This window comes from Lentinula edodes, assembly GCF_021015755.1.
Source record: "Lentinula edodes strain Le(Bin) 0899 ss11 chromosome Unknown C8R40scaffold_1, whole genome shotgun sequence".
NCBI lineage: Eukaryota > Fungi > Basidiomycota > Agaricomycetes > Agaricales > Omphalotaceae > Lentinula > Lentinula edodes.
The window spans coordinates 416,266-438,163 of record NW_025764307.1 but is presented as its reverse complement, the minus strand read 5'-3'; the positions used below and the strand labels follow the sequence as shown (position 1 = coordinate 438,163).

At 45.5% G+C, this 21,898-nt stretch overlaps 10 protein-coding genes across 10 annotated transcripts; 4 read left to right on the top strand and 6 right to left on the bottom strand.

Annotated features, from left to right (window-relative positions):
- The first annotated feature begins 2,104 nt into the window (after nt 1–2,104).
- On the top strand, nt 2,105–2,928 carry C8R40DRAFT_10644 (uncharacterized protein). Its single transcript, XM_046225562.1, has 3 exons — nt 2,105–2,655; nt 2,722–2,728; nt 2,774–2,928. Exon 1 carries the CDS (start codon nt 2,296–2,298, stop codon nt 2,653–2,655), a length of 360 nt encoding a protein of 119 aa, XP_046092105.1. The 5' UTR covers nt 2,105–2,295; the 3' UTR covers nt 2,722–2,728; nt 2,774–2,928.
- Nucleotides 2,929–3,368: 440 nt separating this feature from the next.
- C8R40DRAFT_1032258 (uncharacterized protein) lies at nt 3,369–5,209 on the bottom strand (the record flags this gene model as incomplete). The annotated part of the gene is made up of 6 exons (XM_046223244.1): nt 3,369–3,485; nt 3,549–3,722; nt 3,783–4,079; nt 4,134–4,439; nt 4,493–4,769; nt 4,824–5,209. 6 exons carry the CDS (start codon nt 5,207–5,209, stop codon nt 3,369–3,371), a joined length of 1,557 nt encoding a protein of 518 aa, XP_046092104.1.
- Nucleotides 5,210–7,570: 2,361 nt separating this feature from the next.
- C8R40DRAFT_10304 (uncharacterized protein) lies at nt 7,571–9,878 on the top strand. The gene is made up of 12 exons (XM_046223137.1): nt 7,571–7,913; nt 7,968–8,035; nt 8,091–8,163; nt 8,213–8,283; nt 8,336–8,353; nt 8,405–8,452; nt 8,500–8,946; nt 8,996–9,057; nt 9,112–9,147; nt 9,206–9,377; nt 9,438–9,521; nt 9,586–9,878. The coding sequence occupies exons 1-12, from the start codon at nt 7,661–7,663 to the stop codon at nt 9,745–9,747; spliced, it is 1,494 nt and encodes a 497-aa protein (XP_046092103.1). The 5' UTR covers nt 7,571–7,660; the 3' UTR covers nt 9,748–9,878.
- A 130-nt stretch (nt 9,879–10,008) lies between these two features.
- Nucleotides 10,009–11,538, bottom strand: C8R40DRAFT_1032221 (UDP-N-acetylglucosamine diphosphorylase; the record flags this gene model as incomplete). The annotated part of the gene is made up of 2 exons (XM_046223240.1): nt 10,009–10,892; nt 10,947–11,538. 2 exons carry the CDS (start codon nt 11,536–11,538, stop codon nt 10,009–10,011), a joined length of 1,476 nt encoding a protein of 491 aa, XP_046092102.1.
- A 393-nt stretch (nt 11,539–11,931) lies between these two features.
- Nucleotides 11,932–13,675, bottom strand: C8R40DRAFT_1064778 (LuxS/MPP-like metallohydrolase; the record flags this gene model as incomplete). Its single annotated transcript, XM_046225584.1, has 4 exons — nt 11,932–12,135; nt 12,188–12,513; nt 12,564–13,380; nt 13,433–13,675. 4 exons carry the CDS (start codon nt 13,673–13,675, stop codon nt 11,932–11,934), a joined length of 1,590 nt encoding a protein of 529 aa, XP_046092101.1.
- Nucleotides 13,676–13,734: 59 nt separating this feature from the next.
- On the top strand, nt 13,735–16,787 carry C8R40DRAFT_1076118 (alpha/beta-hydrolase). The gene is made up of 15 exons (XM_046226907.1): nt 13,735–13,778; nt 13,956–14,411; nt 14,463–14,518; nt 14,575–14,621; nt 14,681–14,738; nt 14,794–14,813; nt 14,868–15,009; nt 15,078–15,215; nt 15,288–15,498; nt 15,548–15,763; nt 15,820–15,885; nt 15,934–15,953; nt 16,016–16,159; nt 16,214–16,241; nt 16,297–16,787. The coding sequence occupies exons 2-15, from the start codon at nt 14,172–14,174 to the stop codon at nt 16,510–16,512; spliced, it is 1,602 nt and encodes a 533-aa protein (XP_046092100.1). The 5' UTR covers nt 13,735–13,778; nt 13,956–14,171; the 3' UTR covers nt 16,513–16,787.
- Nucleotides 16,467–17,131, bottom strand: C8R40DRAFT_10359 (uncharacterized protein). The gene is made up of 3 exons (XM_046223541.1): nt 17,061–17,131; nt 16,986–17,005; nt 16,467–16,924 (listed from the first exon to the last, which is right to left on the bottom strand). Exons 2-3 carry the CDS (start codon nt 16,994–16,996, stop codon nt 16,507–16,509), a joined length of 429 nt encoding a protein of 142 aa, XP_046092099.1. The 5' UTR covers nt 16,997–17,005; nt 17,061–17,131; the 3' UTR covers nt 16,467–16,506.
- An 80-nt stretch (nt 17,132–17,211) lies between these two features.
- C8R40DRAFT_1164428 (uncharacterized protein) lies at nt 17,212–18,188 on the bottom strand (the record flags this gene model as incomplete). The annotated part of the gene is made up of 3 exons (XM_046230499.1): nt 17,212–17,228; nt 17,287–17,643; nt 17,705–18,188. 3 exons carry the CDS (start codon nt 18,186–18,188, stop codon nt 17,212–17,214), a joined length of 858 nt encoding a protein of 285 aa, XP_046092098.1.
- Nucleotides 18,189–18,576: 388 nt separating this feature from the next.
- On the top strand, nt 18,577–19,544 carry C8R40DRAFT_9889 (uncharacterized protein). The gene is made up of 3 exons (XM_046236703.1): nt 18,577–18,868; nt 18,918–19,218; nt 19,271–19,544. Exons 1-3 carry the CDS (start codon nt 18,641–18,643, stop codon nt 19,339–19,341), a joined length of 600 nt encoding a protein of 199 aa, XP_046092097.1. The 5' UTR covers nt 18,577–18,640; the 3' UTR covers nt 19,342–19,544.
- A 282-nt stretch (nt 19,545–19,826) lies between these two features.
- Nucleotides 19,827–21,648, bottom strand: C8R40DRAFT_10120 (uncharacterized protein). Its single transcript, XM_046222867.1, has 8 exons — nt 21,380–21,648; nt 21,285–21,327; nt 20,983–21,211; nt 20,810–20,912; nt 20,603–20,756; nt 20,444–20,549; nt 20,286–20,381; nt 19,827–20,233 (listed from the first exon to the last, which is right to left on the bottom strand). The coding sequence occupies exons 1-8, from the start codon at nt 21,465–21,467 to the stop codon at nt 20,024–20,026; spliced, it is 1,029 nt and encodes a 342-aa protein (XP_046092096.1). The 5' UTR covers nt 21,468–21,648; the 3' UTR covers nt 19,827–20,023.
- Between the last annotated feature and the right edge of the window lie 250 nt (nt 21,649–21,898).

Sequence of the window (21,898 nt, the reverse complement as noted above, 5' to 3'; positions counted from 1 at the left end):
TGGTGGACCCCGGTGCCGACGTGAGCAAAAATAGATAAGCGTTTGATTTATTCCGTCTATGAGGATAGTCTTTGAGACGAGGTACTTCCTCATACAGCATAAAGCTTTGAGAAAGCAACAACATCTGTTCCCCTGGGACCACCTACAAAGTTGATACGCAAAGGAAAGAGAAACAAAGATTCGGACGTACTGTGGAGAGAGCGGTCTACCAAGTTATAGGGAATCACGTTGAGATGATTCGGCCTCCCTCTATCCGAAATGGGAAAGAATTGATACCCATTTGAAATTTTTGCGTTTGCTGTAGACTATATCTCAGAAAATGCTACAGCATCGCAAAAGTAAGTGAAGCATCAAATACTATCACTAAACCTATATTATTTACAGAGAGGACGGTGGTAATTGCGTCATACATACACGAAATCCCCAAGGTAGAAAGAACTCAAGAACTTTCTCGTGGCCAATAGACTGGAGTACGATAGTACGACCTCCACAATTTCAGATTGTCGGGGCATATCGTACTGAATTTTGAACCTGTAAGAGCGGCCATACCGGCCCAGTTGTTTACAGTTGCGAACTGGGTCACCGGGGAAATTGTCTTCAGGGTAAACATCAAGAAGTGTCGCTCGTGTTCTATAATGATTAAAGCACTCCACAGGAATTCGTCGAAACCTTCCAATTCATAGCAGAGGGTAGCTTTCTCTATGCAACTTACAAACCCAGTCACTATTTGAACATGAAACCAGCAGTTCTACAAGTCTTCCAAGTTATTATTTACGGAAGCCAAATTCGCCAGCATCAGCGGCTCAGAGATGTCGAGGTCAACGAACCAAAATGCTTTCTCCAAAGTGTGGATTTCATACCCAGGGCAGGGCCTCCGATGAAAGCCCTCAAGCTATGGAACCCAGATGGCTTGGACCATTTTGTTCATGAGATCTTTGATCGAAGATAGAAACGGTCCTTTTCATTCGGATCCGAACGAGCAGATCATTGGTTTTTACTTCGTTCACTTTGAGGCGGCTCACACCCATCCCTTCTTTATAGTGTTTGACCAAAAGCACTTTCTCGGATCATGTGCGTGCCTGGGCCCTGTGTCGCTCCTCACCGGGGTATAGGCTGGTATAGGCCATCTTCCATCGATCAACGGGAAGAGATTGTTAAGGTGTAATGGATTCACGCTCAAGATATATTTGAGGGACTATAAAAACTGCGCACAGTTATAGGGGGGAGGGGCGATTCGCGTGCGACACCCTCAAGGCCAGGGGTGGAAGATGAGTTCAAGTTGGATTCAAGAAGCTCCGGTAAATGCGAACGATTCGTTTGGCGACAACACATTCGTGGCTACTGCCACTGAAGATAACGCTTCGACTCGCAGACATGTATACTTCACAGAAGATTGCATTTTTATGATCGAATACTGGCGGGATGGGACAATGGAAGGGAGAATTTACACTTACTGAGATTTCTACAGTTCTCCGATAATACTCGCAAATTTGCTTGGACTTGTTTTCCACCCCGTCATTGAACAATCGCCATCTCTGTAATTACTTGTCTTCACAGTTGTCATGTACGAAAGGACCATTTACATATGTAAATACCCCATGTCTTCATCACTCGAATTCATTGATACCTATTTAGTCGAGATAGGATGGGACAGGATATAGATTATACTGGCGAGGTCCGATGCTTAAGTGAATCTTTTCTCCTTCCAGTGCATCATTGTTTTTTTTGTTGTTGAACATATTTGGAAAGCGGACTTGCTAGTAGGGCCACGGGAAAATAGCGAGCCTGAGCCTTCTGTTTCTCGACACCCTGTATCCACGTTGTCACCTTTGGGTCCTCAGGCTGCTTGAAACGATTAAACAATTCTTCATCCTCATCAATCGAATCAAAGGTCGAACTACTCCCTGCAGAGGAACTTTGACAACTTTGGTCTCACAGACTCGATCAAAGCATTTGGTTGGTCATCAGAAGCAGGTTTTGTGCTTGACGAGTTGACTCTATAGAGTGCGGAAGTAATCAGGAAAACACCTCGAAACATATCACCTTGCTTGGCTAAGTTTCTCGACGCAGTTTTCGTTCCATATCGCAAATATGCCACAATCGCTTCCTTCTCGGCCCGGTCATGTCCCCAATTTGCTCATTGCTCTGACTATCTCTGAGGGGTTAACAAACCTCCCAAGTCCTTTTGAACTTTGTTTCATCGGTGCTTGTGATTATAGTCTTCCTTTAACACCAAGAGTGTAATTCACAGCTGCAGGAGCTGCAGGGGAAGTGGGAGGTGTTAAATTAATTCCCATGTGTAAAAGTGCCGGTTCCCGTGAACTACATACAATTAAAGTGTTGATCATTGCCCCCATTCATGAACACATCATAAATGTCCCCTTCGGGGTGACATACGAAAAAATTGGAACGATACAGAGAAGATTAGCATGGCCCCTGCACAAGGATGACACGCTTTCCCGGAGTGGTAGATCTACGGATCTCAATATTTATTTTGCTTTTTGCCGCGAAAATCCAGTTTTGTTATTCTTGTGTAGGGGCCATGCCAATATTTTCTCCTTCTGCTCTAATTTTGGGAAAAGTTCATCCTTGCGCAGGGGCCATGGTAATGTCATCTACTTCTGCTCAAATTTTGGCAGAAAAGGTCATCCTTGAGTAGGTGCCATACTAATCTTCTCTACTTTTGCATGAATTTTCATAGAAAAGGTCATCCTTGTGCAGGGGCCATGTGAATCTTCTCTACTATTGCATGAATTTTCATTGAAAATCCTAGTACAGGGGCCAAAATACTTCAATGCATGGTTCAACTGGCAAAGTGAATGCCATGCACAGCCGTGCAGTGGCCTTCAATCGCATGTTTCTCAAGTTCCTCAAGATCTGGCAGTTGCAGCAACCCCAGTTATGAATCCAGCACCACTGGTAAGCAGAAATGGGAATGAAGAAAATGATAGGCTAGAAAGTGGCCAGCCATTTAGCAAAAATGGTGAAGACTAGTCCTGCTTAAACCCAGCGTGAATATTTGAGCATCCTCAAGCCAGCATGAGTGACATTGAGAAACTTTTCAAAAGTCATTTTTGCTTGCCCTGGGTTCATCGGGACTCAATGCTCAACCACTTGATCTGAATGTTAGATATAATCTGTGTATGCTCTGCTCTACAATAAGTTTGTGCTCTGGAGTCTAATGCCATGTACTTTTTGAAAGTGCATATGTAAGAAATTGTACCTAAGCTCACTATTTTGTCCATAGATATCCTTGTACAATTGAAAAACAAAGGTAAGTCAGGCAATCCAGGCAAGGTCAGTGCCTCTGTATAAGCCCCTTTCCCAGTGTATAGTCATACAACATTAATATACTTCATACATATGCATTATTCTAAGCTCCTCAATTTTTGCCACTTCGATACCCTCGTGCTCACCAAAAAAATCTGAGAATCCGGCTCATTTCCCATCCATGCCGCCTTCGAACTAGGTATCAGATTTGTCACCTGAACGTAACGACCGAAGTTCAATGCACACTTCGACGGACCCAGGAAATAAAGTATACGTACACGGCACCTCCAACCTATTTCAAAATAGCCCCGAGGTTTCTCTTCCGTCAGCTTGAGGTCCATAACATCCCATATTGTTAATTGGGCGGTCCTGTGGGAAGGAAATTTACTCGTTCGGGAGTCTTGAACAATGATAACCCTGAAGGAGCGAACGTTGCGGGATGGGCAAATATCCTGTCATACAAGAAGCAGAGTTACTAACAGTGGTGACAGTGGGATCTCAAGCGGACTTACATCTACCTCTTTCTCTAACTCATCTTTTACCCTTTCTCGATCCTTTTCGAGTCGTTCCCGTATATACCGTGCTAGCCATGCGGCTTCGTTGCCTTTGGTTTGTGATATTACTTGCCCAGCATCTTCTGGCACTTCGAGTTCCTCATAAAGGCTGTCGATGTTTTCCGGTGGGTCTTCAGACAGAGAATGCGCAAATTGAGCTGCTTTCTGATCAAGACGTTCAGTATACGAGAGATACCGCGCAATTTTCTTTTCGTGCATTTCGTAAATTTTAGACTCGGCAGCTTCACGCTTTTTCTACGCAATCAACGTTAGACTTTACCAACAAAATATAATTAGGTGGCTACTTACTCTCCAGCTTTCCTTGCACGCCGCTTCATCTGCTTCATTCCTTGGACCTTCCTGATGCTTCTTGCCATCTGGATCTATGCGAAATTCTAGATAGGCCACTGGATGTACCTGCAGCACGACGATATCCATCAATGCAATGTTGCCCCCTTCAGGTGTCAAACTGTGCATTGTGAATATATACGGTCCGCGTTGAAACCCAAGTTTCGCGTGCCAAGGTGCAAGTTGACTTGAGTTACCACTGAGGACTAGTTTCGTGGACTGGTAAGCTTCAAGAGGCTCGAGAGGATCCTTGCGTTCGGTTTCAAGCTACACCCAAGAAGATAAGCAAAGAGACTACGATTTGGTAACTGGAAATCTACCCTGGAGCCCACGACAGCGATTTTCCTACCTACTCGCAACTTTCCTTTTTTCAAAGCATTGGTCATACTATGATCGATTTGCGCCCTAAGGAGATACCACCCATCAGTGACTTCTACTAGTGGCTGAGGATTACGTTGTTGCCCCTCCAGAGAAGACGAAGCTTCCGGCCAAATGATGTTTGAGACACATAATACCATAGGTGCAGTTGCGGGGTGATCTTGGGTTGTGATTAAATGAAACGGAGCGCGTATACCCAGATTAATCTCGCGCTCATAACTAGATATGAGGCATCAGATAGGGAATTCGTTTACGATAGAAAGATAGGCTTACCGATACAGCAACTGTCTCCAAATCTCATTCCAACACCATCTTGGTCCCTCTGCAGCTCCACCAAAAGTAGGAATACGTGTTTCCCGCTCAGGCTCCAACGCTACCATCCCCGCTAATTTCCATAAAATGAGAGACCATGCATTATCGACCCAAGCCTTTGTAGCACGCGAACATCCATGTGCAAGTAGTTTGTCCAACGCGGCAGCAGGACCAATTTGGTCTTCCACCCGGACAGATGGATAGTCTGAAGGTTGCGGGGTCGTGTAAAAGCAGTAGTATAATGCTAGGGAAGGAGTAGTGATCTGAGAAAGCTCTTCGATGGCACTGTAGAAGTCAATGTTGTCAGCTCCGACCGAAAACGGAACAAAAGCGGATTTAGTACACATTATGATCAATCATTTCTTGTGCAGTATACTGTTGAGGAAAGAGGCCCGACTCCGATAATGATATTCGAGTCGGCGGAACAGCTATTCGGGATGTTAGTCAAGGGAACGACACTCGAGAGCAGAGCACTCACTCATATCAAAAACGCTGCTTGCTCGCAGAGAGTCCATTAATTTTCCAGTAGTATTTGTAGCTGAGATCGCAGGTGCACGGGATCGCTGCTGGGATCTTTGTTGAGCCTCAAGCTCGAGTCGACCTGCCTCACCAGGTTTCATTCCGGTTTTGAATGGCGTGACAAACTTTGCTGGAGTACTTCGTATCCGTCCTGCGACGTGGGGGGAAGGGAGGCTACCAGGGTGAAGTACGCGTCGAGCAGGCGTTGTGAAGCTGCGGAGAGTATCAACAGTCGCTGCATGATTTGGATGGTGTCTGGAAGTAGATGAAGTGGGTTTCTGGGCTGAAGATGAAGCGGTAGACGATGAAGAAGCAATTTGTTGAAATGAGATATTGTCGTTTGTCGATCGTACAGGAGTTCGAAACGAAGCATTAGAGGGTGGTGCAGCAAGCGGATGCTGTGAACGGGCAGATGAGGACGTAGAAGCAACGGGTTTGGTGGGGGTCATGGTGGTCTTGGGAGTGCTGGTGAGTGGTGATTTGAACGGCTTAGGGCGATTGGGGTCAACATTCTGGGATTTCGACCTGTCTATCAAGGGAGAAACGAAAGTCGAGGGTTTATTTGAAGAGGTTTCCGGAGTAAAGCCGGAGGCGCTGGTGAAATTATTGGATAGTTGTGATGCAGATGCAAATCCAGAACCATAAACGGGAGGGCATGGTGCTTCTGATTCCAATACGCTGTTCTGAACGGCTCGTAACGGAGATCGGGGAAATGTATCCTCGGAAGTTGAAGCAGGACATGGCCTCGGCTCTTCTTCCTGCCATGTTCGAATCTTCTCCTGTGCTTTTGCTAAAGCTGCGGCAGATGGAGCAAGTAAGCCACCACCTTTTCCCGCTGTACGAAATCCGGATACAGGTAGTTGCTCCTTATCCACTAAAGAAGATGCTGTCGAAAACAGTGAAGTATGCCCTAGCGCTGATGCAGAAGTGAATGAAGCGATAGTCGATGCAGAGTTGGCTGTCTGAAATCCGCCAGAGGGAAGGATTCCCTTGGGTTCAAACCACGTCGAATAATCTTTTTCTTCAGGGGGGTCCGGTGAGAATCTATCAAGATCTTCATGTGTGACAGTCATAGCTGAAGCAGCCTTGAAACCGGAAAATAAATGTACTGGTAGCTTCGTGGATGATACTTGAAATGGGTTCTCAGCGGAATCAGAAAGGGGCAGTCTGGGAGGTTTGGAGGGTGAGCCAGGTTGAGTTTGAGATGATGAATGTGCAGATTGGGAGAGTTTGCGTTCAATTTCGTCAAGAGCCAACAAATCATCTTGGCTCAGGTCCATTTCTGGGTAGACTGGTGAAGAAAGGATAGTCTTTTGTCTTTTCCGCGAGGGTGAAGACATTGTAGACCGATCTAAGAAGCGTTTAGCTGATCTTCACCGTCAATTGAAGCTGTATGATTTACCATAACGACGCATAGACGCGTTAGAAACGACAAAGTTGAGTGGGTCAGTGTCAATGTTATTCACTGTGAATCTACACGTCTTTTCTCACGTGATCACGCAACTGACTTACATCAAAAAGTAAGTTCAGTCGCGTACATACAGGTACATACTTACTATGTTACTAGAAACGACCTTGAGCTTTTCTTCTTCATACCAAAGTATATGGCCAGTTAGGCTATCCAACGCGTGTTCCCTCCATAAACTGCAGGCCAATTAGCCAGGTAATCTTTATGTTATTCACATGTACAGTAGTACGTCAAGTTACTGGTTGTATGGTCAGCGACCATTTCATGTCCCTCTTTGCATCCGAGTATTTGTGCGCAAGATATGTAGTTCATATTTTGGCCGGGAATATTGATTTCGAAGAAAATTTAAGGGATTCCATCTCCTCGAAGAAAAACCAAGGAACTTTCCGACTTGGCGTTATCATTATCTTCGTTTATCGACTATAACAGACAGTACCTTTTTTCACAGGTAATCTCGATGCCCAGTTGCTCTACCATTCCCCCTGGAACATGTTAAGGTCAGCCATGTCAATGTACATTGGATGCTACCTGGAAACTACTGTACGATTGGTCCGGCTCAATCTCGTGGAAGTATAAATCTACGGCCAGTCCATCAATGACCTTTACATGCGAACTTACATCTATACACAGAACAGAGCATTCAAAGAGAGTATACTAAGTATTTATGTCACTGTACATAGTTTTGGTGAAGCAATTGAAAGAGCCGTTTTGGGCCGGCACATTGCCGTGAGGTTTCCTTGTAGACTTTTTACTCTCAAGTCCGTGGCACACAGAAAGCACTTTCTTCTATCTTCCGCACAAATCTTCAAGAATGGCAAAACCTCCGCCCGCAAGTCCAGCACCTCCTGCACCACTTTCAATTCCTCCCAATCCTCCCAATCACAGCCGTTCCAATCCGCCGCAAACTCACACTCATCCACCACTAACGGCCAACGGCGCTTCCAAGGGAAAGAAGAAGAATGATGCTCCTGTTGATCCTGCTACCATGTATGAAAGTTTGAAGAATCGTATAGCAGCCTTGGAAGAGGAAGAAGAGCTAGAGGAGGAGGAGGAACGCCGATTTGGTGTGTAATTTCACCAATATCAAGTCCACAGTATCCCTTATTTCCCCACTCTAGCTGAAGAAGCGCATAAATCAGTCAAGGGCCTGGAGGAAAACACAATACATGCAAAATACATCGAGCTCGTATGTTCTTCTCATACTCATACCCGCCCTAACACAACACGCGCCAATTTCCTAGTTTGCGGAATTCAAACGCTTGGAACGAGACCATGCTAAGGAGAAACAGAAGCTGTCCAAGGACAAGGATGCAGGTATGTCCACTGTCTATGTATTGTCTTCCGAATCCTCACCACATGTCAGCTAAAAGTCAATTGACGAAAGCAAACCAGACGAAGACGAAAATGGAGAATCTCGCACGGGAACTGCAAAAAGTTTGCTTTGCTTGCTTCTCACCGTCTGCCAGTACTCACTCCGCTCTTCCAGGATAATAAGCGATTACGGGTAAGCAGAGAACATCGAATACAATGAATGCGAATGCCCATCTCCGCATAGGAAGATGGAAAACGGTTAGCGCAGTGTGTGGAGGATGCTCAGGACGAGGTATTTGTCCTTGTACATGCTAGATCAATCTTCTCAACCAATCTCAGCTCCACCAAATGAAAGCTGATATTGCCAAACGCACATCCAAAGCACAACTCCTCGACAACAAATACAGAGAAAAGCCCGATATCCTCGTCAAAGTTTCATGCCGATACCGGGCTGAACTGTTTTTCAAAATCTCCCGCAAGACAAAGCTATCAAAACTCTTTGGTGCTTGGACAGAGCGAATGGAACGAACAGGTCATGGTGTCACCGGTGTTTTGAAGAAGGTTGATGGCGTTGCGCCTGCTTCAGGGACGAACGTAGATCCTGGGTCCGAAGACGTCGTACCCCCGTCATTCACTGTCCCAGCCATGCAATTTGTATTTACCCATAATGGACGATCAGTGGATGCGGACATGACACCAGAAGAGGCTGGTATGGAGGACGGCGACGAGATTTTAGCTGTAGAGTTAATGGATCTCACAGAGAGCACTGGCGGCGATGATCTCTACGTGCGTGTTGACATAGCTGGGCTGACGTTTCTCTATAACGTCTCGATAGGACCAAATCCTGGAACCTCAACGTCAAAAGCTGAAAAAGAATTGGACAGATGATCCTCATGCGTGTGTTTCTTGTCCGAATTTCCTGTCTACGCTGCTCACTTACGTTTGTTCTAGAGCCCAACGATCACTGGAGGAGATATTTGATGGAGTGTGCGTCTCCGTTGGGGGATTGCTGTTAACGAAATACACTTACACAATGCATACGCAGTGTTCGAGAACGATTAAAGGAAGTCTTGCGGCAATACGAACTTCGAGAACGACATTTCGAGTGTGTGATCCGGTCGAAAGAGCTCGAAGTTTTGCTTTCTCGTGCTCGAGCAGCGGAACAGAAGCAACTGGCGTCTGGAGATAAGGCCAAAGCTGATAAACTGGAAGAAGAGGTGCCTATCAATTTTTGCGCGCTTGCTTTTCCTCTTTATGACAGTATCCTTGTCCTTCAGATTCAACAGCTCCGGAAGGATCTGGAAGATTCCCAAAATGGACAGACTATGCTCATCGACAAGCTCATTCAATGTTGCAAAGAGGTCAGTATATTCTTGTACCCTCTTCTTCTATTACTTGACTGATACTCAGATACGGAACGAAAAGCCAAATGCTGAACGTACTCAACGCCTCTTCGCGTCTTTGCGTGACGAACTCGAAAAGCGAGCTCCGAGCCTGAATAGTAATGCAAATAATAGCAATAGTTCTATCGGGGCAGTGACAGTCAACGGGAAGAAAGGGCCAGCAGACGGACATGTGGGTAGTTGACCAAGGGTATTAACACCAATACAGTTGCTTACCATGAACCTCGTCCCCCTCAAACTCACAGAAAGTGCGAGGGAAAACGCACGAAAAAGATCGTCGGAAAGGGCTAAAGAAGTGGCTTTTCAAAGCAATTTTACAGTAAAGAGGTATGGTACCTGGAAGCGCAAGAATCGAATATCGTTTCTACACGAACTAAACGCGTGATGTGATTGAGTCCTTCATTAACTGAGTGTCTGTAGTGTACAAAAGTTCCATGTCCGAGCATTACACAAGAGCATCCAATTCCTCTAGCGACGAAGCAATTCCTGATTTGGAAAAGATTTTGCCTTGCGTGCTCTCCAGACCTTCACCGGCGTAGCTGACGATAGGAGACATTTCAATCTCTACGCTATCCTTGACTTTAGCCCCGGCCTTCTCCAAGAAGTACTTGTGTTGTGCTAGAAGATCGCGGCGGCTGGTCTCTGGGTCATCGGATCCGGTCCCAGGTGCGTTCTTCAATGGACTGAATTCCTGCTTGCGTTCCACTTCGAGGACAGCAAAGCGTTCTGTGTACGGGAAGACGTCGAACACGAACATTTCGAGTTTCATGCCGTTGGGTTTAGTCGGCTTCACGGTTTGGCCAGTCGCAAGATCCACATGAGGAATCTTTTTACGAGCAATGTGGAATGCCATCTGTTCTTCGAACTTTTCGACCTGGTTCAGATATGCCGTGGTGTAAAAGTGGTTGACAATGTTACCAGCTCTGAACACCAGTTCGCCGTCGGCATCACGGCGCTCGGCCTGCTCCTTCAAAATCTCGGAATACTCGACAACACTGAAACGGCCACCTTTGCAGGCAACAACACCGACTGATTCGGTAGGCGATGCCTTCGGCACAACCTTCGCAGCACAGTCTGCCTGCTTCCAGATGCCGAACCCAATGAATACAGGATCAGCAACGCGAACGAGGCAATTGTCCACGCAGTACGCATGGACGTAAAGGATCTTTCGCCGAGCCAAATCATTGAGGACGGTATGGGACTTGTCACCAGCTCCGAGAGGGGAACGTGTAGCTGCATATAGTCCGCCATTACCATCTGGGGCAACGGCTACACTACTAGGAGTATCTAGAAGGAGTTTGCCTTCTATTGTCAGACAAGGAAGAGTACCTGGGCAAACAGGGTAAGGTTCAGCGAATTTCATGAAACCAGTTTGAGATGTACCTTGTTCAAAAAAGATGACATTACGACGATCAAGTCCAAAATATTCATGCTCTTTGAAGAACTTCTCTGTCTCGCGACGAGTGGGACCACTGGTCATGACGTACCACGGGACAATGACAGTTCCCGCTTTCTTTCCAAACTCTTGCTCGGCAACAGTCTGCAAGCGGGAGATACGCTCGGCCTGGTATTGGAAGAGAGATTTATGGGAGGGTAGTCCGATGTCATAGCAACCCTTGGGCGCGTTACTGCCCAGTCTAGTGCCTTGACCTCCAGCCATCAGCAGAGCACCAACTTCACCTCTAGAAACTGCTTCTAGTCCAATCCGCCTCCATTCGTTGGCCAATTCTACACGAGTGATTGACTCTGACGCGCCCTTGGGCAAAGGTTCGATAAGATCGCTGGTTGCGCTCGAGTTGGTGGACTCGGCGGACACAGCCTTTTTGTAGATGCGGTTGACGCGTTCGATGTCGAGGGAACCGAGTTGCTCCAGCAAGGATGCCTTTTCGCTATCGGTAAGCTCAGGCCAGAATTTGAGAACATGGTCTTGACCAGCGGCCTCGTAGCGGGCCTTGATGGATTCAAAAGAGGGCATTGGAGAAGATGAGGGTAGACGAAAAGGTATAAGTTATTGTAAACGTTGCACAGTCGTTATAACGTGGTTGCTGCATGCCCAAACGACACAGGAATTTGAAGTAGTGACCTCAGGTGGCTGTGTCCTAGTCACCGCTTCCTATAGTTACAGTAATAACGTTCACTGGTCACCGCAAACCAGTTCGAAATATTGAGTACATAGCTCTATAAAGGATGTGCTCAAGAGATTGAATCGTCGTCAAATTCTGTGCCGCTGGCGACACAAATTAGAAGGCGAACATAAGTACGCCTTACGAAATGTAAAGTATGTCTGCTGTGCGTTCAATGATTGTTAAATGTGCATACAAACGTAGATTAGCGCAATCCAACAAGGTAAAGACACCATCAAGCAAGCCTATGAGGAAGAGGAGACACCGTACTTCGCAAACGTCGATTGCCAGTTGCCCACGTCCTCATGCCCATGGCAGACGATGGTCGGTTTATTTCCCGAACGAGGACCGAAGAGTCTGGCGGCTACCCGTGTGATGTCTTCAGCAGTGACGAGAGCAATTTTGTCTGTCATCTCTGTGACAGGTACTGGACGATCATGCACGAGCACCTGAGGAACATATTATTACTGAATAAAGCGTGCTAGAATGAGGGAAACGCACTTGTCGACCAAGGTCCTCTACTTGGATCGCCCTACTCTCCATTGCCATCATCAAGCTTGAGCTGAGCTGATTCTTTGCTCTAGTTAACTCTTCCGCTGGAACAGTGGTGTACATTAGTAAACTTAGCTGATGTACCAGATGAGGGAGAATTTGCGATGGCGTATTGCCACCGCGCAGCCCTGATGCAGCGGGGACAAACGACGCAAATAACCCGAATAATGATGAATCCGTATAAATGTGATGGAACGACGCGCAATGGTCGATTTGAGAAAAGTGGTTAAGAATATGAGTGTAAAGTCGGGAATACATTCCTTTGCCGGGTCCACCTGGGATAAACGTGATTGGAGGCCCAATTCATTGGCTAGTGAGTACATACCTGCAGAAAAGCTACCACCACCTCCGAGAAGTACTTGCATAGTGGCAAGAGCATAAATATCTTGGTCATGAATTCCTACTCCCTCAAAACCAATATACAAATGATCAAAATCACCCTTGGAATCATGAATGAACTTGTGTCCACCCGTATAGGAAGATGACGGGGAGACGGAAGCATCCAGAATAGAGTCGGATGGGGTATTAGGGAAAAGATATGAAGCAGCGCGAGAAAGCGACTTCCGCACTGGATTTACAGAGGACGCGAGTAAATTTACGGGAACTTGGGGATTCGGCAAGGATCGTTGATTTTGATTTGTTGGGATGGACGTAGATACGCAGGGAGAGGATGGGCTAGCTTTTAGCGATGAAAAATACTTGTCGACCATCTCAACCAGTTCTTCGTGCCTTATTCCTGCTCCAGCAATAACCATGTTCTCTGGTTGATACCAAGCTGACATGGTCCGCCACAATATGTTATTGTCAATTACACCTATCCGGTCTTCGGGACAAAGAATAGAATTCCCTAATCCTCTGTTTCCATACGCCACGGAATGTAGCACTTCTGGGAGAACCATTTCCGGCTTTGCTTGTAATTCCCGAACCTCATAAAAGGCAGCATCACGTTGTGCTTCAATTTCTTCCGGAAGAAATGAAGGATTCAAGGCCGTCTCAGATATTAATTCCAAAGCGGTCGAGGTTGCTTTGGAAAACTGGGAGGACTGGTACATAATAGTTTCTCGAGATGATGCTGCCATAATTTGACCGCCCATAGTATGCATTGCAGCCGCCATTTCTTCCGCTGACCGCTTATTCGTGCTCTATGCAAACTTGTTAGTAACAATAAGCTCGGGCCAATGAATTCCTGCATACCTTAAAGGCCAGCCTATCTATAAAGTGGCTAGCTCCAGAGGTCTCCGGAGTTTCATAACGCGAGCCAGCGTCGACATACAGGCCAATTGAAGAGAAATAGCCTGGGGTCGGATCTGTGGCGACGCGAATTTTATTGGGGAGAGTAGTAATTTGAGTAGCATTCACGGGCACCGTGCTTGAGTGGAGAGATCTAGAGGCATTCTTCACAAAACCATTCCCTGAGCGAAATACCGATTTATGCATGGAGCGTAGGTGGAAGAGTATGAGAAAGCAAGAAATCGCTGATGTAACAGTGCACGTGTGCTGGTCGTCTTCGATCGTCCTCGAGCTTCATTGAAAGCTTGAAGTAAGTTCAACTTCGCTGCGTCTTACTTCTTCATTGACAAATCCGGCGCGCGGATTGTCCATATTTTTCATAAACTGTACGTCTCAGTAAATTGATTCTATACAAACCACAATTGAGAAGCACAAGCCGAGTTCTTCAAACCCTCAATCAACTACTTATACTTAATCAACTTCGCAGGCAAGTCTCAAAGGTTCGCATAGTATTTTAATTAGCGCAGTCCACCCGCAGTCAACTCCACCCACGGCCAACGATGCACATATTGACTAAGAAGCCGTTGATCGTCGCGGTTGGCCCAAGATAAGAGTCCTAAATCAGCTACTATCAGAGCCTATCACTTAGCGGTCGAGTAATCGCACGTTCTCAACGCTTCTTTCACGATATATATATAGTGCTATGCACTCTCCTACACTCCCACTCCCTTCCTCTTCGCAGTCTCCTATGGCTAAGACGCTCTCTTGGCTCTCATTTCTCTCTCTGATCTTGTTCAACCCCGCCCGACTGTTGAATCCTCGCGCATCGAATCTTGCCAAAGATTTCAGTCTCACGTACGTGAAGGATTCGGGAATATGTGAAACTGTAGATGGAGTAGGTCAATATTCAGGATACATCAATGTGGGAGATGAAAATTATCTCGTGTGTACTCATCGTCTATCTTTGTCCTCGTTGGTTCATAGGTCTTGTCAGTGGTTTTGGTTTTTCGAATCTCGAAATAATGCCAGCACTGATCCATTTGTACTCTGGTACTTGAGAAATTCTACTGCTATATCAAAACTCATACGTTACTCCTTTGCTCCAGGTTGAATGGAGGTCCAGGTTGTTCATCGATGATAGGTCTGTTCACAGGTATTTGACTGCTGAGTGTCACCGTCCCACCTCGAATGCTACACTGTTCATTATGATAGAGTCCGGTCCCTGCACAGTCGATTCGGACGGAGAATCGACCACCCTTAATCCGTACAGGTTGGCTTATTTTTTGAAATTGTCAGCATCGTTTCAAATTTGTTTTTGCATATAGTTGGAACAATTATAGCAACAGTGAGTCTGCTATTACTGTATGGAATCAATCTCCCTGTTGAATGCTACGGACAGTCCTTTACCTTGACCAACCTTTTGGTGCCGGTTTTTCTACAGGCCCTACCTTGACCAACAGCTCTAGCGCCGCTATCTACGCATGGACTGCGTTTCAAGTTCTGTTCACCAGTGATGCGTTCGCTCAATACAAAGATCGCCAGTCAGTTTTCCTCCAGGAAATATAATAATACGAATTCACTCATGAGGATAATTCAACAATACAAGTAGATTCGTCCTGGCCACAGAAAGTTATGGTGCTCGTTTTGGTCCAGTTTTCATCGATTATTTCAATGTCCAGAACGAATTGATAGAAAGCGGAGGCCTTAATGGGGTTAAAGTGGTCGTATCTTCGCTTATGATCAACGAGTAAGTGTGTGTTTTACCATGCACCCCACCTTCCAACTGCTAACCAAAATGACTTGAATTGCTGGATACAAGTGGAAAACATGATCCTCTGATAAACTTTCGAAGTCTTGTCACTTTCGCTCAAGACGCGCCTGGCTACGGCCCCCTTGTCAATGACAGTGTCCTCTCAAATATGACCAAAGCTTTCCATAACATATGTCGTGGTCTTTTACAGGATTGCTATGACGCTGATATCACGAAAAGTAGCGGCGCTGATACGTGTAACACTGCTATCACCACCTGCGTAAAGGTTTACTACATGTCTGGTTTTTCGTTATTAATCGACTCCATAGACTGAAGATGTGATGGATCCTGCAGTGGGGTACAGAGATGCGGACTATTTGTTGACGTCTTCAACATCCGACAGCAATATACCAACGACGTATTACGCCACTTACATTCGCCGAGAACAAGTGCAAAATGCCATTGGCGCGAATCTACTGATTTCTCATCCTACATTTGACCAATGTGATGATACAACCCATGCCCTATTTTCGCAATCAGGGGAAGTTCGTTGGCATTGTTCAATATATACATGGTTTCCCGTTGGCTCAAAAATTTGCAGACTGGCAGGACTTTTCTACCTGAACTTGCCAAGCTTGCCAACTCTGGATTCCATATACTCATCTGGGTAAGAATCAATGGCGGTTACTTGCCTATCCAATCTTACATCTCAAAGGGAGGTGACGCAGATATGAAGTACGTATACGTTTTCTTACGGTCAAAGTGTTCAAAATGTTATCCATCATCCTTGATTATAGAGCAAACTGGCTCGGACTTCATCAATCTATGGTCCAGATGAATTGGTACGGAAACCAGACACTCAATAATACTGCCTTTAAGAACATGTCTATCAATGGTGACAATGTGGCTTCATTTGCGGTCGTTGACAACTTCACATTTGCGTATGTCCTAGTTTTCTTCGAGCAGTCATGTTCCTGACATTTTTCCCTCGTAAGCCGTGTCTATGGAGCTGGACATACCCTGGTGAGCAGAAATGTCCCAATAAAAGGTTCATTTGATAGTTTATGCATCTTTGTAGCCAGCATACAAACCACAAGTCGCACAAACAATATTTCGACAGTTTATAACCAATCAGACCATACATTCGGTAGAGACAAATATGTCAGGTTCTGCCCCGACCGCTGGAGCTTCCTCAATAAGCTCCTCTGATACATCTCAATCCAAATATCCTGATATCTGCGCGTTAATCTTCACTTACATTGTGTCAGGATATGGTTTGTGGAGGCTGTCATGAAATGATATCATGAACATGGTCTATGTTGAACTGTGTATAATACCAATAATACAAAAGGTGGGGTATAATTAGAAGACTCATGATGTACAACTTGTAATGTTGATCCTCTGTTTCCTTTTTTGATGTTGATAAAATATGGGAGAGAAACAAGCACAATAAGTAAGTAATCACAGAGGCAGAGGGGAACCATTTGAAATGAGGAACAATCCTGTAAGCATGGAAAAGCTCAGAGACAATGTGATAAGTATACTGTACAGTGAGGGAGGCCAGGAAGAGCAGAGTCAGAGCCCCCACTAGATGAAGGGAAAGTAAAAGGGTGTAGAGCCTGGTTGGGGTCAGAGTCACCATTAGATGAAAGGGCTGCATTTTGGATCCCTTTTGCCCTATAAGCCGTCGGAACGGACAGAGACAACTTTAAAAGGAAATTTTCACCGGCGCTCGAAGTTACGGATGTATGGACTGGAGAAACTTACTCTCCCGTCATCGATTATGCCTTTCGAAAATGGGTGTCAACAGCAAGCGGACATCAGGCATCTATCTTTCCTCACTATCATGATCACTGTACACACTTATATCGCCCCTCTAAGCAACGATACGTTCAACATCCAGTATGCAGTACAGCTTGAGAGCAACTCATGATTCACAGGTTGTCCATCCCAGATTCCAAGTTTCCAATCTACATCCACGCTATCGCGCCATTCATGGGTTCTTATCGGCTAAAAACCGACTCATTTCAGCCAGAGATTTCGAGATCAAAACTCATTATTTACTTACGGTCTCCCTTACGCGCGTAGATCACGCCGTTCTTATCTGTCACCATTTCCCTGAACACATAGTTACCTCGATGGTCCGCACTGCTCATGACCACATCGAATATGCTTTCGGGATGCCCAATGACATACTCGTGCTCCACGATGAAATGAATGGGTTTAGTCAAATCACGGGAAGAAGAACTGAAATCCCAGCCATCTGTTGGAAAAGATGGCGGGGATGTTAAAACTGGATCATGACTTTCCTCATGTTGAATGAGGTCTTGAACAGACTTTTTGATGCTGTCGTCCTTGTTCTGACCGTGTAAGTTGAGGAAACGGATCCTCAATGCGAAGTTTTGGGGAATGTTATTCTTGATAGCTGCATCGAAGTTCGTTGGGATAATCAGAGATCTCCTTATAGTAAAAAGAGAACAACTTACGATCTCCTTCCTTGGAAATCAAAACCCTTTCTTCGTTTTCAAACGGAAGGTACGCATCGATGTCATTATGAAGAACATACGCCTCGTAGTCTTTACCAGGGTTCTTCTGGCCCATTACTATGTATAGGTTCCCGATACAACTTCCTGCAGGAGACAGTGGTACCACTGAGAACTTGATAGGTTTCGACTTATCCAACTGCGCAAGTTTATGTACAGGATCAGCGTCCCAGAAAAACCCTAGCTCTGAGCTGCCAGCTCCGAATAGTTTATGGCCCTGCGCAACCTTGCGGACTATGGACTCTGCAGAGCGTTTGTGGGGATCGTCCAAATACATAGTGGACAGAGGAAGGACTTTTAGTGTGCATTCAGCATTTCGGGTATGGTGTTTCGTGAAGAGCAGGGGATCTTGGCTCAAAGTACCAGTTGGATTGTTTTCTCCACTGTCGCGGTCCGGCAGGGATCGGGAAGAGTCGCGTCTGACCATTGACTACACACACCGTGATGATACAAATTTCAGAGCTGTGAGCGTATGTTATATACGAATTGGTTACTTACACCATGGGGGGCTGCATATACACATATAGGTTGTAAAGCAACGGCAAGAGCGAGAATTCCAAGACAAGAGACGTTAAAATGCATTTTTCGACTAATCGTGTCCCCGTTGATGTTTAAAGGTGATATTAGATGATTGATAGCTATAGACGATGGATTGCGATGCAGAAAATTCCCTAGATTTCGACCAGCGAAATATTCTCTGAAAAAGTGTGTTCGACCAGCGTGAAGAAGGGAAAGAAGAAAACGATAATTTTACTGAACATATGACCATCTCGTAAACGTTGATCGATAATACTGCATCTACTCAGCGCTTATCGTGAAAGGGCTGACTAAGTTTGGCAACTACGTACTGTAACCATAAATTACTCAAACTCGTGGAGGATGCTTTCTCGAATAAAACTTACCCCCCGCTCTTTTGGACGGCAAATTTCTACTTTTCAAAATTTTCGCTGCAACGCCTATGCATCCCGCATCCGCCTGGCAACTCCTCTTTTGGTGCAACGTCGTGGTATTCGTACAAAGCCAGAAACATCGAGGTTGAAAACCCACAAGGATGGGCCTACAGCAGGTGAAAAGGTTTTGATGCAACGGATGCTGGAGCAAAGACAAGTGAGTGCTGAATCCCTTTTACTGGGCAAACTTCTAATGGTGGCATTAGCTTAATATCTCCAAAGTGGCAAGGGAACGGGGCTGGTTCTTTCCTTCAAAATATCTGCAACTTCCATTTGGCTGGTCGTATGAATGGCCCGCCTGGGTTGCTGGGTGGGAGTTGGTCCCCATTGTAACCCGCTCTCATAACGAACTTGTTCTCGAGCACTATTTTGCCATGTCGGGGAAGTCAACGCCAATAATTTTTCACTTGGATCCTCATGCCCCAGACTTCATATTCCGGTACGAAGGGATGGACGCGCAGGATATTCAACGAAAGGGCGCTTCTTGGATGGATCAAGGGATCCCTGGTGCATATTACTACTTTCGAATGGGAGATGACGAAGTATTCAAATTTTCCAGTGAATTCGACACGTACTCCCCCGAAGAATTCATTCTCGCATCTGGTTCTACACCTGGTTTGGAACACATGATGAAAGAAACATCTGCTGTCTCGGTATCCTCTGCCGATCATTCCTCGCACCGTGACACCTTTGCGGAAGAATGTGATCTCGAATTAATTCAATTCGAACAACGACTAGCTGATCTTGAAAACGAAACAAAAGGAAAGGATCGTGCAGAGACAATTATGTCTCTGGCGTTCGGTGATTCTATGGAGGAACCGCTGTATCCCATCACAGACGAAAAAATCCTCGCCTTGAGAAAGAAATATGAATCGTACAAAGCATACGGAGTGTACTCTGTTTACAGCCTTGTACCTGACGATGTAGCTTTGAAGGCCGAAGAACGAAGAAAAAGACATTTGCAATATTATCACAATGTGGAGAATTTTGAGGAGAGAGTCGAGGAGTTGAAAAGAGAACTACACGAAATTACAGATGATGAAGGGGAGTTTGAAGTTGTCAAACAGCAGAGTCGGGGAAGACGACAAAAATTTGATAACAGGCCAAGGAAGTTATCAAATTAATTGCTGCAGCGACTATTGTAGGAGTACTAATAGCTATATCGTGTCATATCGTGATTTTTCCAACACAAGCATTTTTGAGAGTTCAGATACTGTACAACATATGTGTGTCGTGATAGTCCATGATAGAGATATTTACCCTCATTATATTGTGAGATCGGAGGGGAACAAATGGTTAGCTTTTAAGATTGTTAGTGCGGTCCATTCGACAACGTCAGATTGATGGGCCAACCCATAGTGGTCGAAGTGTCAGAAGGATTTGAGAATATAAGCCCTTCTTCTGCGGCACGTTTATCGTGATCGCTCATGTCCGGGACCCAATTTGGAAAGCTCTCCAGGTCTACATTGATTGCTGTGTGTTGCATGTGTACTAACACTACTAAGAGCGTTGGATACAACCCCTAAGATTCATGATTTCGGAAGGTTGTCTAATTGTGCAAGAGAAAAACGTACCACAATCTGGTTTCCCATTGAATTCAACATGCTGACAGCAAATTGACCATTCACCGTTGAGCTGAGGTCCCCAAATACACTCATGCTCTTCGCGGCCTGCAAAAGTTGCTGTCAGCGTCAATTCCTCCCATCCCAGTTGTCATATCATTATAGCTCACCCATATGAGAAGATAGATGAATCCAGATTCGACCAGAAGAATCAAGACTTTCAAAACCCTAGTCGTTTTCTCCACCGAAGCACTTAGCAGAAGGCGATGATGCATCCTGATAAATAGCACGCGTCAGTATATTGGCAGTAAATCTAGTATCTAGTTTACCATGCTTTTGTCGCAATCAAACTTGTGGCCAGCAGGTTAGTGGCGATTGATAGAAAGAAGATGCTAATGTAGCTGTCATAGCAAGTTTCTGGTTCTCCGGCGATATACGTCCAATCATGAACCCCCAAACAACCAACAAAAAACGTTATTAGGACTATTGTGGATGTTAGTTCACTCTGTGCCACAGTGGTCTCGATGGCTGCTTACTAGCCGCTGCACTCAGCAACAGGATTGGAAGGAACATGATTTTCTTGCTATACCCCCACAGTGCGCATGCACGCCACACTACGACGCCATCACCAATAAGGTACTAACATCGAATCATGAGGTTAAATATCTGCCAGTGGGGAAGAACGTAATAATAGCAAGTGGGTACAGACCTCTATGGAAAAGAGCGTCGTTTGAACAATGACTCTGGGATTGAGCTCGATTAAATAGTCCGCATTTCTCTGGGTAGTCGTCCCATCGGTGAGAATGAGAATCTTGTGCAAGCCTCTGAGGAAATCGGTGATATCCAGTGCCCAAAGTGTCGTGGATATTGTGAACATGATAAGAAGAGAGAGTAGAGTTATAACTCGGGCTTTCGTTCGACTGGAGTCCTCGGCGAACCTGTTATTGCAAAGGTACAAAGGAAACCGTTGACTCTTAACGCGAAGGTTCGTGGCAGAACAGAAGAACGGACCAAAGATTTCTGATGGCATAAATAATAAGGACCGCATATATGCCTTGAAATAACATCGTCAGAACAGGCAGATTGGAATTTACGAGTCGAGATACCATAGAGTGCGCTCTCAGCAATCAAGCCACATATACCATGATAGTTGTTTCTAGCCCAAAGGCTATAGTCAAAGTCGTTCGAAGACATTCGCTGCAGTTATGCCGATGTTTAGCTGAGGGATATGTCGAGCGGCGTACGTATCGATGTGTCGCTTTAAAAAGGTCCGGAACTTGAATATTAACTGACAAGGCTTGAACTGGGCTCTTCGAAATTTTGACATCCTGTGCTCAAGATACAAATTTGACCCAGTGCAAAATACTCATCCGCACCCAGGTCTGCCACTACCAAGAAAATTTCCATGAATAACACAAGACATAGAGCCCTTCAAGTTCGGAGTGGCACAATCACTGACACTTGAATGATTAATATCTGACAATTTTAATGTTCCGACTCAGTGATGTTCAATACCGATAATCCGTGCCTGCTCATTAAACTTGCGTTAGCCACTGCTGCATGTCCTGCAAGGAGGGGAACAACCGACAATCAAGGAAAACTTGGACTAGCTCAGACATGACAGT

What these genes read in the sequence shown, in the direction of transcription:
- C8R40DRAFT_10120 (XM_046222867.1), bottom strand. Translation starts at nt 21,467, where the DNA reads ATGTCTTCGAACGACTTTGACTATAGCCTTTGGGCTAGAAACAACTAT. An exon ending in TATGCCATCAGAAATCTTTG is followed by an intron (nt 21,212 to 21,284) that starts GTCCGTTCTTCT and finishes TTGCAATAACAG; the next exon opens with GTTCGCCGAGGACTCCAGTC. An exon ending in TTGATTGCGACAAAAGCATG is followed by an intron (nt 20,550 to 20,602) that starts GTAAACTAGATA and finishes GCTATTTATCAG; the next exon opens with GATGCATCATCGCCTTCTGC.
- C8R40DRAFT_1076118 (XM_046226907.1), top strand. Translation starts at nt 14,172, where the DNA reads ATGCACTCTCCTACACTCCCACTCCCTTCCTCTTCGCAGTCTCCTATG. An exon ending in TATTTTCGCAATCAGGGGAA is followed by an intron (nt 15,764 to 15,819) that starts GTTCGTTGGCAT and finishes AAAAATTTGCAG; the next exon opens with ACTGGCAGGACTTTTCTACC. An exon ending in GATTCCATATACTCATCTGG is followed by an intron (nt 15,886 to 15,933) that starts GTAAGAATCAAT and finishes TACATCTCAAAG; the next exon opens with GGAGGTGACGCAGATATGAA.
- C8R40DRAFT_10644 (XM_046225562.1), top strand. Translation starts at nt 2,296, where the DNA reads ATGTGTAAAAGTGCCGGTTCCCGTGAACTACATACAATTAAAGTGTTG.
- C8R40DRAFT_10304 (XM_046223137.1), top strand. Translation starts at nt 7,661, where the DNA reads ATGGCAAAACCTCCGCCCGCAAGTCCAGCACCTCCTGCACCACTTTCA. An exon ending in TGGAGGATGCTCAGGACGAG is followed by an intron (nt 8,453 to 8,499) that starts GTATTTGTCCTT and finishes AACCAATCTCAG; the next exon opens with CTCCACCAAATGAAAGCTGA. An exon ending in TGGACAGATGATCCTCATGC is followed by an intron (nt 9,058 to 9,111) that starts GTGTGTTTCTTG and finishes CGTTTGTTCTAG; the next exon opens with AGCCCAACGATCACTGGAGG.
- C8R40DRAFT_9889 (XM_046236703.1), top strand. Translation starts at nt 18,641, where the DNA reads ATGCTTTCTCGAATAAAACTTACCCCCCGCTCTTTTGGACGGCAAATT. An exon ending in GGATGCTGGAGCAAAGACAA is followed by an intron (nt 18,869 to 18,917) that starts GTGAGTGCTGAA and finishes TGGTGGCATTAG; the next exon opens with CTTAATATCTCCAAAGTGGC. An exon ending in GATGGATCAAGGGATCCCTG is followed by an intron (nt 19,219 to 19,270) that starts GTGCATATTACT and finishes CAAATTTTCCAG; the next exon opens with TGAATTCGACACGTACTCCC.